The sequence below is a fragment of the Apaloderma vittatum genome, unplaced genomic scaffold (genome assembly GCF_000703405.1).
Source record: "Apaloderma vittatum isolate BGI_N311 unplaced genomic scaffold, ASM70340v1 scaffold5750, whole genome shotgun sequence".
Lineage (NCBI taxonomy): Eukaryota > Metazoa > Chordata > Aves > Trogoniformes > Trogonidae > Apaloderma > Apaloderma vittatum.
Window position 1 is genome coordinate 25,839 of NW_009692789.1, and position 12,489 is coordinate 38,327.

The 12,489-nt window shown below is 43.9% G+C and overlaps 1 protein-coding gene across 1 annotated transcript in view; it reads left to right on the plus strand.

The window, feature by feature from the left end:
• Positions 1 to 4,853, plus strand: part of MED14 (mediator complex subunit 14) — a gene marked incomplete at its 5' end in the record, with an annotated part of 30,452 nt that extends 25,599 nt beyond the window's left edge. The window contains 2 exons of the mRNA XM_009867872.1: positions 550 to 739; positions 4,226 to 4,853. Coding sequence (XP_009866174.1) covers positions 550 to 739; positions 4,226 to 4,299 — 264 coding nt within the window. The remainder of the gene's footprint in view (positions 1 to 549; positions 740 to 4,225) is intronic.
• Between the last annotated feature and the right edge of the window lie 7,636 nt (positions 4,854 to 12,489).

The window sequence follows — 12,489 nt, forward strand, 5'->3', positions numbered from 1 at the left end:
TTAGCAACAAAGCCTTAGCATGCTGTATCTGACAACGGTAATAGATAAAAACATTCTGCTGTTCGGAAGCCTAAATTTGCGTGCATTTCTCTTGCAATGAGTATTCCTGTTCTCCCTCTTACAACAGCACAGCAACCCTTCACGATCTGTGTTCTTGGAGAGATGTCAGTATAGGAGGTTCAGTTCCCTCTGAGCTGCGGGTGTCTTTGAATGCTCGACTTCTGGGTGCTTTGCTTTTCTCTGGGGCACTGACCACCTAGATCTGGTGATGCACACAGTAGTGGTGCTGGGAAAAGACAGCAGGAAGGAGGTGTTTAGAACAAATCTACATGGGTGTTGTCCCTGAGGCAATGCTCACCATAGAGTGCTTTTGGGAAGAAAATAGCGTACACCTGACTGACAACTTCTCTATTACAGAATCTATGTCTCAAAACTGAGGGGGTGGAAGTGTGTGCTGTCAGTAGGCCTAGAGTGTTTAACTGCATCCAAAGTTGAGCTGAAGTCTGTGGTCATTCAGTTTAACGCACCTTTTGTTTTTTTTTCTGGCAGCTCCAGCTAACACAGAAAACAACAGTTCCACAGGAGGCTGTTAGTATTATTGTCCCAATTATTTATGATATGGCTTCGGGTACAACGCAACAGGCTGACATTCCCAGGCAGCAGAACTCTTCTGTTGCTGCTCCAATGATGGTTAGCAATATTCTAAAGAGGTTTGCTGAACTGAATTCACCACGACCAGGTACTGTACATGTCCAGTAGATATATTCTCTTCACCCAGACACCTGTGACAAATCTCCAGTGTAAAACTAAACCTCTCTTAAGTCTCAGTTCTCTTATTTCTATCATACTTCTTTACTGATTACAACCTCCTGATGTGACAGGCAAGATGTGATTAGTAGCAAGTACTGGTAACACAGCAGAAAGTTACTGTGATGATTCAGGCTGGATTTTACCGTTCTGCCCAAGTGACAGAAGCCAGCTCTTGTTGGCCTGGCTCCTGCCGTGCAGTAGGAGTCCTGCTTTTTAGCAAATGGGCCCAGAATGAGTCACAAGAAGTATGCTATGGTCAAGTGTCAGTTTTTGTGGTTAATTATGAAGTTACTGAGCCTAATGTTAGAATATAAAGGGATGTGAAAATAGTTCTTGGAACTTGTCCACGTGCTGTGAATGATTAAGAAGTAGTTGGAGTGGTTGCATTCTCCTTTGTCAGTGTGTACACTAACAGAGGGGCGTACAGTTCTGTCCCCCAAACATGCTGTGAAGTGCTTGAGCTAAATAGGTTGTTCTGAATGTTCAGTAGCCTGTAGGTAGTGCACTGTGAGCAACGTTGTGCTTTGCTTTCCCTCTTGTTTGTCATGCTTTTTTATTTTTTAGTATCTGAAATCTTGAACAACAGCGGGTTCTTTGGGCAGCATGTTGTCTGTAAGCAGTGGTTTGGGGTCCCGATACACAGATGGCTCAAAAGAACAATAACTTTCAGTTCTGCTGTAGTTACATCCTGAAGAACAAAGCCTTTTTCCAATAACCCAGTGAATCGATTGAAGTTGTGAAACCAGAGGTTGAATTCTACGTCTGTTCTGTATAGTTATGCATCTCGATGTTATGCAGTACTTTTAACTGTTCTCGATAGGTTATTTTGATTGCTAGCACATGAGCAGTGTTTATCTTAAATTGGTGTGGATGTGCATACACTTCTGAAAATGGTGGTGAGGTTTAAAGTAGCAATCATTTTCTGTTGAACATATAGTAATAGGGTAAGTAAATAGGAGAGACAGTAGGCTTGAGAGAATAACCTTGAGGTTACCTGTAGGAGTTCTGCATGTGGCACAGAACTGTTGTTTGTATAGCACATTTATTTCACGATATGTTAACTGAACTTCAGGTATTTCTTTTGGGAGGTGCTTCCCCACTGAGTTCCCCCAGGGTGAGGAAGGGTAGTTACTTGTTTTGCTGTTTGTTATTGCACTAAGTGTATTTTAAGGTAAACCCTTCACAAAATACAGCAGCTTAGGGAGTGATTGTCAAAGCTTCTTTTGAGTACCCCACATGGGATATGATCTGCTCATCATTAGGTAGAAGAGGATAAACAATTTTTGTTTGTCACACAAGTTTTGAAGTCGTTTGGGAATGCGGTACAGGGAGCAGGGTATAGGCAAGGAAAAAATGCATGTAAAAAGAGCTTGTGGCCCCAAGTAGGACCCGATTCAGGCAAAGAAATACGTAGCTAGCTGAGCAAAGGACATTTCTAGTAGTCTCTGACTTCAAAAAGAAAGAATGAGTCTGTATGGATTTGTTTGTTTGTTTATTTCCACTGCCCAGCCAAAGCAGGATTTTCCCTGAGGGCACTCAAAATGCAATTTTGTGTGTGTTGTTACTGTCAAGACCTACTTGATTATACCTGATAAAAGAGAACAAGATACTTTCTTTTCTTTGCCATCGAAAGGGGATAGGAGAGCCAACAGATGAAAGTAGATAGTTGGGAGACTTCTACAACAGTAGTACATGGGAGATCCCAGATGCATATTCTTTCTGTTCTGATGCTATTGTGCTGTGCCCAGGATTTTCCTACCTGTGTTAGCCCTTCTGCTGCACTAGTTGCCATTTGCCTAGTTAAGTGAATTTTTCGCTGTTCCGCTCAGAAAGGACCAGGGCTTCCCATCATGCACGTATGACATTACTGGCACTTTCACTGTAACCCATAATCAGTGTTGCCTTGTTTTGGCTGTATCTTTTTCTTACCTTTCTCTCTTTGTGAGAAAGTATTTTGTATTCAGCTTATTTTTCCTCTTAATAAAATGGTAGTGCCTGGAAAGTAAGTTCTTTTGGAAGAGTTTTCTTTTCAGATTTGTGGGAAAACACATTCTGCTGTGTTTAACCGTAAAATGTTGACTCGTTGTGAGTATGCTGTCTTTCTGAGATCACTTTACCTGTGCCTCCATGGGAAAAATCCTTTCATTTTGGGAAGATAATTATATGAACTGAGACGTAATTGATGCCCTGGAATAATTGGGGTTAAACTTGAGCTGTAAGTGTGCCACCTGCATTATGTAGTGGACATCAATCTGATGAGAAAACCAAAGTCCCTACAGATGCTGGAGGTTGATTCTTAGAGAGGAGCTCAAGCAACTCACGATACTTCTTAAAGCACTTCATGACTGAGCATTTTTCAGGGTCTGATTCTCAGTGATGCAGCGGATGGCATTTAGCCCAGATTTGTAGCTTTGATAGGATAACGGCTTGCCCAAAATTATCTTGGGAATCCTTGGCAGTTAGGATTAACGCATCACAACAGGCTCTGCTCTCATCTCTTTGCTCGCACTGTTGCTCCTTCAGCAACAAAACTCAATGTCTTCTAATTATGTTTATTGAAATACGCAGGAAAAATTCAATCTCTGGTGACCAGGGGATGATAGTGGCTGTTTAATTGTGTTCTCTTACCAGGAAGTAGTAGATGAAAGTCACAGCTGCCTAGTACTTCACCTTTTATTGTTCTATCTAAACCCTTTTGATTCTATTGATTTTAAATTTTTTTAAGCTATTTCAGACTTCGTGTGTGTGTTTTTGCCAAAAAATGCTGGTGTTCAAAACTTGAGACAGCTGTGCCTGGTTTTTCCCTCTCTGTATTAGATACCGTGTTTGAAACAAAAGTCTGTTTGCTCTGTATTTTATTTTGCAGTTTATATGTCAAGGCTAGAGCCAGAGCAATTCAGTTGAAAGGAACAGATTTCTGACTTTTGCCCAGTCTTGGAATTAGAAATGTTGCAAAAACTAAGCTTAGGGCAGAAAGCATCTTCCAGCTGTTTCAGACTTGAATCTTTAGAAATGTTTGGTTTCCGCTCTTTAATTAATGCAAACAGAACTTGAAAAGGGTGGGTTCGGTTTTTTTCTTTGTAAGGTGTAGCGCTTTTAATTAATAAAGCACAGAAAAATTGGGATTGCGGCGCCACATCCAATAAATTCTAGTAGAGATTCAGTGTGACATCCAAGAGCAATTAAAAGTTAAGAGCTTCTCGAGATTCTGTGACCCACAAGAATGGTCTTGCCGGGAAAGCCGCTGGTGCTCCAGTTAAAAACGATGGCAAATCCCCAGGCCCTCGGAGAGGCGGCTCGGGATTTGCGAGTTGGCGCTCAAGCCGCGCGTTGGCCCGTAACGGGATGGCATAGCTGTGGGCGCGGGGTGGGGTGCGTGGGGCGATGCTAACCTGTCTCTTTTCCCTGTTTCCAGGTGAATGCACAATATTTGCAGCCGTTCGTGATTTGATGGTTAATCTTACGCTGCCCCCTGGGGGGCGTCCCTAGACACTTTTAAAAGGAAGGCTGAAAAGCGAGACAAAACCGCCAAAAAAAAAATCCCCCACCCCCCCTCAAAAAAAAAATCTAGTAAAGCCTTCGGTTAAAAGAGGACGTTTTGATTTTACCTTTTTTTTTTTTTTTATGTAAGAGCTAACTATAATAAACTGGCAAACTTTCAGGGATGCACTTTCATCAAATGAGTATCACCACAACTTTTTGTATAGTGCTGTTGTATAGTGTGTTTTAACGGGAGACACTTCAGACTAGGTAATAGATCGAAGTATCAGCTTGCTGGTAATAGATTTAATATTCTGTTTTATACTATAAAGATTATGAAAATGCTGAACTTGTTTGGTTTTTTTCTGTTTTTTCTTATGTTTTGGTGTAATAGTCTTTTTTTAAGGCAGGTCTGTCATTTTTGAATACTGTAAAACTGTGACAAACTTTATATTGAAGCTGTATTTTAATATGACTGCTTTGAATCCTTAAACAATTTATTTGGGCTTGTTGTAAACATGTCCCCAAAAAGCAATATTTAATAAACTGGATTAAAAAATCTTCTACTGGATGTTGTATAATCTTAAACTTTATTCCTCTCCACTGTAGCTGCTGGCCAGACCTCTTGAATTCAGATTTACTTGGCTATTTCTGCATGTGGTCTTGTTTCTGCACACACTCGTGTTGCTAACTTAAAACCAAACCAAAACAAACCCTTCTGTATTTATTTTGTGGATTTGATTTCTTCTAAGTCATAGGAGAGAGAGAAGAGTTTGGGGTTTTTTCCTGTTCATATAAATAACAAGTAATTACTTAAAACAATGCTTCATTTCTTACAGTCATAAGGAACTACACTTGTTCTGTCCCAAAATAAAAATTTAGTGGGAGAAAGCACTTTTTTCACCCATCATGGAGCTTGTACTTATAGACACCTCTACAATGATAGACTCTTATTTGTATTACTGTAAAGGCAGGTGAGGTAGAAGCTTGAACTGTGTACTGTGAAACTGGAGAGGCTGATCCAGAAAACGAAATAACCTCACATTAAACTTTCCGAGTTGGCTGTCTGGAGATAATTTTGCCAATGGTGACTGAAGGCTCTTGAAATTGTATAAAATTTTCATCCTTGGGAATTCCTCTGTTGTTTAACCATTTGTCCTTATGGATCAGTATTCTCAAATTGTTATTGGGCTCAGGTTGATTTCCTGCCTTCCTGCAAGAATCACAGAATTGTTGAGGCTGGAAAAGACCTCTGAGATCATCAAGTCCAGCCTATGACCCAACACCACCACATCGGCCAGACCAGGGCACTAAGTGCCACATCCAGCCTCTCCTTAAACACCTCCAGGGACGGTGACTCCACCACTGCCCTGGGCAGCGCATCCCAGTGCCTGAGCACCCTCTCTGTGAGGAGGTGCTTCCTTGAAAAGTAGACTTCTGCTGTGCTGACTCACTCTCTTTGCAGAGTTCTGTCAGCAACCTGTGCAGCTGAAGGAACTTTTAAACTAATTTTAAAAATCTTTTGGTGGATGTATTGCACCCTGCTGTGCTGGCTTTTAAGGCTGCCCATTGTCCCTATTGAAACACTTCTTTCCTCATGAAGGAATGAGTTTCTTTCAAAGCTCTTGCTATTAGAACTAATCTAAAGGCTTCAGCCTTTAACCCATGGGTTTGGGTCTTGGTGCTGTTATCAGTACTTCTCTGACCCACATGTGTCTGACAGATGGCTGTGCAGCGTCTGCTTCCAAAATACAGAACTCATCCACTGGAGTGAAAACTGGCAATCTTTAAATGTTGCTGCTGCTGCTGCTGCTGCTACTCGGTTGGAAAGATTTTGTATTTCAATCTCATAACTAAACTGATGTTTTGAAATAGAGAAGGTGGTTCAAGTGTGTCTGAAAAAGGCTGGCTATGATGCGAGCTATTAGGCTGCATTCAAGTTCTCAGCATTCCCATGCCTAGAAGCAGCAGAGGAGTATCTGCTGGGGTTTGTGTGAAGGGACTGGTGGGCAAAGCTTTGCCCACTCCGACTTGGGAGCTTAACCACTTGAAATTAAAAGGCAGTGGTGGAGGGAGGTCTCCCCACAGGGCAGAGAGAACAAAATATGTGAACTAGTGCCAGATAGTTTTGAGCTGACAGTCCCAGGCTGAGATTATGGGAAGACAGAATTTTATTTCCAATTATATGCACCAAAGTACACCATGTTTTAAGCCTTTCTCCTAAATAATTAAATTCTATGGGAAAACACTACTAGCAAAAGGAACCCCCTGACCAGTGACATTTGTTCTTTTCAAAGAAATCCCTGTGTGTATTTATAAGTGCAGTTTTAAGTTTCATTTTTCAGGTATTCAGTCTAGCTTTCTGGTAGCCAGATGTTATATCCACCTGCTGCTTTGGGACTGTTTGTAGATTTACAGAATATTTGGTTGTCCATTTATGTCAGTAAACTGACTACACTGACTCCACATCCTGCAGTGCCTGTAGATTGTTCCTGATAAACCTGCCTGTGGGACAAGCATGAGAGAAACTGAATTCTATGGAGAAAAATAGCAATTCTGAACTGATCCATAGATCTGGCATAGCAATGTTAGCCAGTGCTAAATAGGAACACAGCTTTTTAACTATCCAAAAAGCCATCCCAGATGACAGCAATGGACTTTGCGACGTACCAGACAACAAATATTGATCATGTTAAGGCTTTTCTTAATATAGAAAAGAAGGGAGAGTTTTTTGGGCCGTGCAAATGCTCAGGTAAAGAGCTGAATCAAGGTAAGGTTTTGTTTTGTTTGTGAGTTGTTTGTTTTTTTTCTTTAAAATAAGTTTAAATTACTTGCTGTCCTTACATATTTGAGTGTCCTGCAGGTTGTCTTTGAGACTCCAGGTGTTTTAACTGAGTTTACAAAGACTGCAGGAAACAAGTTCTGATAACAAGTAGCTGAGACAAAACAAAGCTCCATAAATCCAGAAGCTGTTTTTCTTGCAAGCATGTCCTCAGTTTAATCTATTAGTTGAAAGTTATTCTAGTTAGGAGGCATTTTAAAGCAAAATCTTCGCCGTAAAAAAAATAGCAGACTGCTAGGGTGATATTTTAACCAGATTTATGGTTAAACTATAAAAGGTGTCACTTCAGAACTTGGGCTACCAGTTATTTTAGCTCAAGCGGTTAGAGTTGTTCCCCCAGCCCAAATTTTTTTCATATACAGAATTGCAAATGTTTTCAAGGGAAGAATTATTTCAATAAATTAATGTGGGATTGAAATGCATTAACAGTACATAGCATCTAGACTGTAGTTACAAAGCTGCGACTTCCGTGTAACCCCATAATAGCAACGTCGCTGAGAGTTTTCACAGTTAGATGAAAGCACCTTGGCTTCAAATACAAGAGACTTTTTTCCTGAGGTGCTCCAACAGCTCTGGTGGTTTGGCCTTCAGTGGGTGGATCATAATTTCTTGGGGAATGTTTTTAAGGCTTAACTTTGGCTCCAGGAGCATTGCCCACTCGGGAGGCAGTGCTGTGTTGTCCCTTCGCTGCGTGACGCTCTCCCTGTGTGCTCCCAGCCCCTTGCGTGCTTCCAGAGTGGTGATTAAACTTCTTGGGGAAATGACGCTGCTTAACAGCTTTTACAGTGAATGTCTGGCTGCTGCTCTGAAAGATAAGAGATGCTGAGCAAGGAAGGGTTGTACCCGTGGTGGGTGGAGGCTGTGAGGAGCAGCACGAAGGCAGAAAGCTGCAGTGGTTTAAGCCTGAACAAGCTGGAATTCCTGCCCTGAGAAATGGAGTTTGGAGGGGTCTGTGGAGGTGGTGGAGGCAGAGCTCCACCGAGCAAACCCAACTCCTTGCGCTTTGCTGCAGGGAGACTTGGTCTCTGTTGTTTGCAATAGGGCTCTTGGCAAAAAAATGTGGTGTTCAGGCTTGTCACTGGTTTTACTCCTGTGATTTTCTCACCACCACACGTGTCTTTAAAAGGCCCTTACTGAGGCTGCAAATACTGGAGCAGAGGAGTCTCAGCTGTGCTTGAGGTTTTCTTTTGGAGAACAGAGGCTAAAGGGGCAGTTTGCACACCACTTTTTTGTAGTTTCTGACAAATAGGCTCACTGGTCTGCAGTGAGGAATGGTTTTGCTGATGTCTTTGCCACATGTGTTAGGGCAGGCAGCTCCCAGTGCAGAGCAAATCCTGGTGGGATCTGCCTGGGCCTATGCCTGCCTCCCTGATGTCTGATCCCGCTTGGGGTCACTGCAGCCTCTCAGAAATAAACGAGGAGTCCTACCCTACGCAGGAACCCTGCACTGTGGCCTTGAAGCACTCGTATCTCCCTCTTGCTGCAACTTGGAAGCCCAGCACCAAGCCCCCAGCTCCTGCTGGCAGAGACCACGCAGCCTGACCTGGGCTGCTCCTTGACTGGGCAACGTGCCCCTTGCTGCATCTTTGTTATCAAGGCTTCCTCTGATTAATATGGCCTTGAAAGCAGCTGGTAAGCTTGAAAAGCAGGAGACAAACCCTAACTGCCACATTTAAGAGAAAAAGAAAGCAATCCCAGCCTTTGAGGTTGATTTTTCAGCAGGGGGGATGGCTCCAGGCCAGCGTGGGCCTTGCCCTGCTTTAGGTACAGATCCTGCAAAATGGAGACAGAGCCAGCCTGGCACAGGGCTGGGAGCTGCACCTCAGCTCCCACTTTGCTCGTCGCGGGTGCAAAAATAGAGTGGGCCACAGTATTTCAGTTGGAACGGGACCTACAGTGATCATCTAGTCCAACTGCCTGACCAGTTCAGGGCTGACCAAAAGTGAAAGCATCTTGTTAAAGGGTGTTGCCTAAATGCTTCTGAAACACTGCCAGGCTTGGGGCATTGACCACCTCTCTAGAAAGCCTGTTCCAGAGTCTGACCACCCTCTTGGTAAAGAAATGCTTCCTAAAGTCCAGTCTAAACCTCCCCTGGTGCAGCTTTGAACGATTTCTATTTGTTCTATCTCTGGATACCAGGGAGAAGAGCTCAGCACCTCCCTCACCACCTTCCTTCTTCATAAAGCTGTAGAGAGCTGTGATACCACCCCTCAGCCTGCTTTTCTCCAACCTAGACAAATCCAAAGTCCTTACCCACTCTTCACAGGACATTTTTTCCAGCCCTTTCACCAGCTTTGTTGCCCTCCTCTGGATACATTCCAGGACCTTCACATTTTTCTTAAATGGTGGGGGCCAGAACTGCACACAGGGCTCAAGGTGAGGTCGCACCAGCGCCAAACACAGCAAGACAGTCCCCTCTTGTGACTGCCTGGTCATGCTGTGTTTGGTGCACTCCAGGATGCGGTTTGCCTTCTTGCCTACCAGAGCATACTGCTGGCTCCTGTTGAGAACCTGCCATACTTGCACCCCCAGATCTCTTTCTGCAGGGCTGCTCTCCAGCCACTCCTCCCCACGTTTATACTTGTTATCAGGCGTCTGCTCCTGAAATGCTGTAACGTTGTAGGAACATGTGGTGACTTTCACACACAGCTGAGAAGCCATACTGTTCGTTTTGTACCTCCACAGGAGCAACTCCAGTTACTACACACTGGTGCTGTTAAACAGGAGCTAACACTTTGACTTGCTGATCTGTTAAAACATTAACTAGCAGGACAGGCTAGATCTTGTTTTAATTACATGTATCCTCTGTCCTTCTCCCGTCAAAGACAAGAAAGTGGTTGTATACGTATGCCATCAATAAGCTTGAAAAATAAAAAAGGGTAAAATGGATGCATGCCTTAATTATGTAGAGATCCTGTAAAGCTGATAGTTCCCTAGGGATTTAGTGATGTTAAAATAGCTATTTTAATAAAATTACTGTGTGAGAACTGAAGTGTAACTTCACACACTACTGAGACATCCTCCCCCTGAGACTGAAGCAGGCTGGTTGGGCCCATCTCAGCCATGAGTCCTGCTTAGCTGTCACCTCAGTGCCCAGAGGAGAGCTGCCAGCTGAGACCTAACCTGTATTTGACCCCAGTTCTACCCTTTCCACCTACTCTGCACTCTCGGGCTCAAGTTTTCCAGTTCAGCTCTGGGTTAACGTGTCAGGATGCGATACGAGAAGCGGTTTGCTGAGCAGCTGTCCTGGCAGCACCGTCCTGGCAGCACCCTCCTGGCAGCTGCTGCATTGGAAAAACACCTCCTGTGTTCTCCTCCCTGTCATGCTGCCCAGGAGAGATGCTGGAGTCTGCTGGAGAAACCAAATTGCAGACCTTAGCTTTTATCAGGCAGCTCTTGAGAACCCACAGCAGTCACGCTGCTGAATTTTCTCCTTAGCAGGAGTCTCCAAAGGGTGGGCTCAGATGGAGAATGTTTTCCTGTTTGGCATAGCTCTGGGTGCTCAGAAACATCAAATTCCTTTTAATTTCTGTGGGCCAGAATTTACCTTGGAAACAACTGTTGTGCTGGGTAGTGCCTTTCCTTCCATGATATCTCACAAAGGGGATCCAAGGCAAGCTTTAGAAATAAATTCATTCTTTTCTATGCTCCAGGTGCCCAGGTCCATGCATAGTTGGTCATAACCACTTTGCATTCATCTTAGATTTGAAAGCACATTCGTTGGTCCTGAAATCAGGTTAATAAATTTCTTTCCTCTATGCACTTCTGCATTTGTTCTTCTGCATTTGTTTTGTTGCAGATGGCTGCTTTATTAAAAGAACAAAAAGTTTGCCTACACACCCCCAGCCTCTTGCTCACTGTGTGGTTTGATGCAGTATGGCACCATCCACATTCCGCTCTTACTGAAGAGTCAGCTGCTCAAACGGGAAAAGAATTAAGTCTGAAGGAATCAACCTTTAATTCAAACACTCTCTTGACTAGCAAGCAGCACATTCTGGGCATCCTGGAAGAGGATTATTCTAGTTTGTTTCATTTACTCCAGATGTTATGACGTTGAAACATCGGTGGCATTCACGGCTGGGTAGTGATGCTGGGCAGAGCTTGCAGCTGCAGCCCAAGGTGCCCAATCAATCATCTGGGTTCGTTGCGCAGGTTTACCTAGGTTGTGGACAGATGAAAGGTTTTGGACAAGTTTGTGGGACATAGCAGCGTTCCTCCATGTTTTTAACTTCTACAACTTCCTCAGAGATATCAGCAGAGTCACAGAGGTCATCCTGACCAGATTATTTCCAAAGAATCTTTTTTTTCTTTCGTAATATGTAGTTCTGTACAGCCTACATTGTGCAGGGTATTTGTGAGCAGCAGTACCAGTGCTGGGTGGGGAGCAGTCATGGCCCTGCAGCACCACTGCTGCTGCTCTTCACCTTCTCCTTGGGAGACCAAAGACCTCATTGAATTGACGTGTTCTGCAGAAATGAGAGATTCTTCTTCCTCCTCGCTGAAGGGGTTTGGGAGGGAGACCTGAGATTCACTGTGCATGTTGAAGAAAGTGCCGGAGGTCTGAATGCTCATATAGCTATAAAAGAAGATAAAACAAGGAGTTCTGCTTTGCATTTAATGAGAAATATAGGACTGGCAGTGGCCTTCTCTGTTTCCAAAGCCAGCTGTTTCCAAATGCGCTGTAAAATGCTCTTTATAAACTTGGCAGGCTCCATTCTAAAGTTACTTGCTTTTGCCTAAACTCACAAGTCCTCTCAGTATCCCCTGAGAGTGCAGCTCTTGGAGATCCTCTCTGCTCTGAGCTTTGTGGTGGACTGCAGAGATTATGTCAGCCACAGAAAACTGTGAGCAGAAGTGCTATTTGTAAACGTCCAAGGGAAAAAACTGCCTTTTTTCCATCTTGTTGCTGTGCGCCAGTTCCTTTGGGCAGAGTTAAGACCACAGTCAGGCAGAAGCTGTTAATTCATGATTTTAGAAGCACCTTTAGAAGCATCAGTTCATTCTCCCACAAGAAAAACAACAAAATCCACCCAGCCAGAGCTCTCTCTGTCATAAAGTTGGGGAGGAGTGAAGGGAGGAGCGCAGCACAGACTGGCCCAGGGGTGCTCAGAATCCTACAGAGAACTCACCACGGGCTGGGTAGAGAAACTGTCCCTGGCTACTTCCCTCCTTCCCTATGGCTTCTCTCCCAGCCCAAGGTGCTGGGACACCCTCCCTGTGACTTGGAGAGAGGAGGAACATCTCTCCTGAGCAGGCATTGCCTGTTCTGTTCTGTTCTACTTTTCATGCTTCAGGTGGCTTCAGCCGTCAGTTTGGGTTGTCTGTCTGCAGGAGGCAGCAGATCTGTGAGGTGGCGG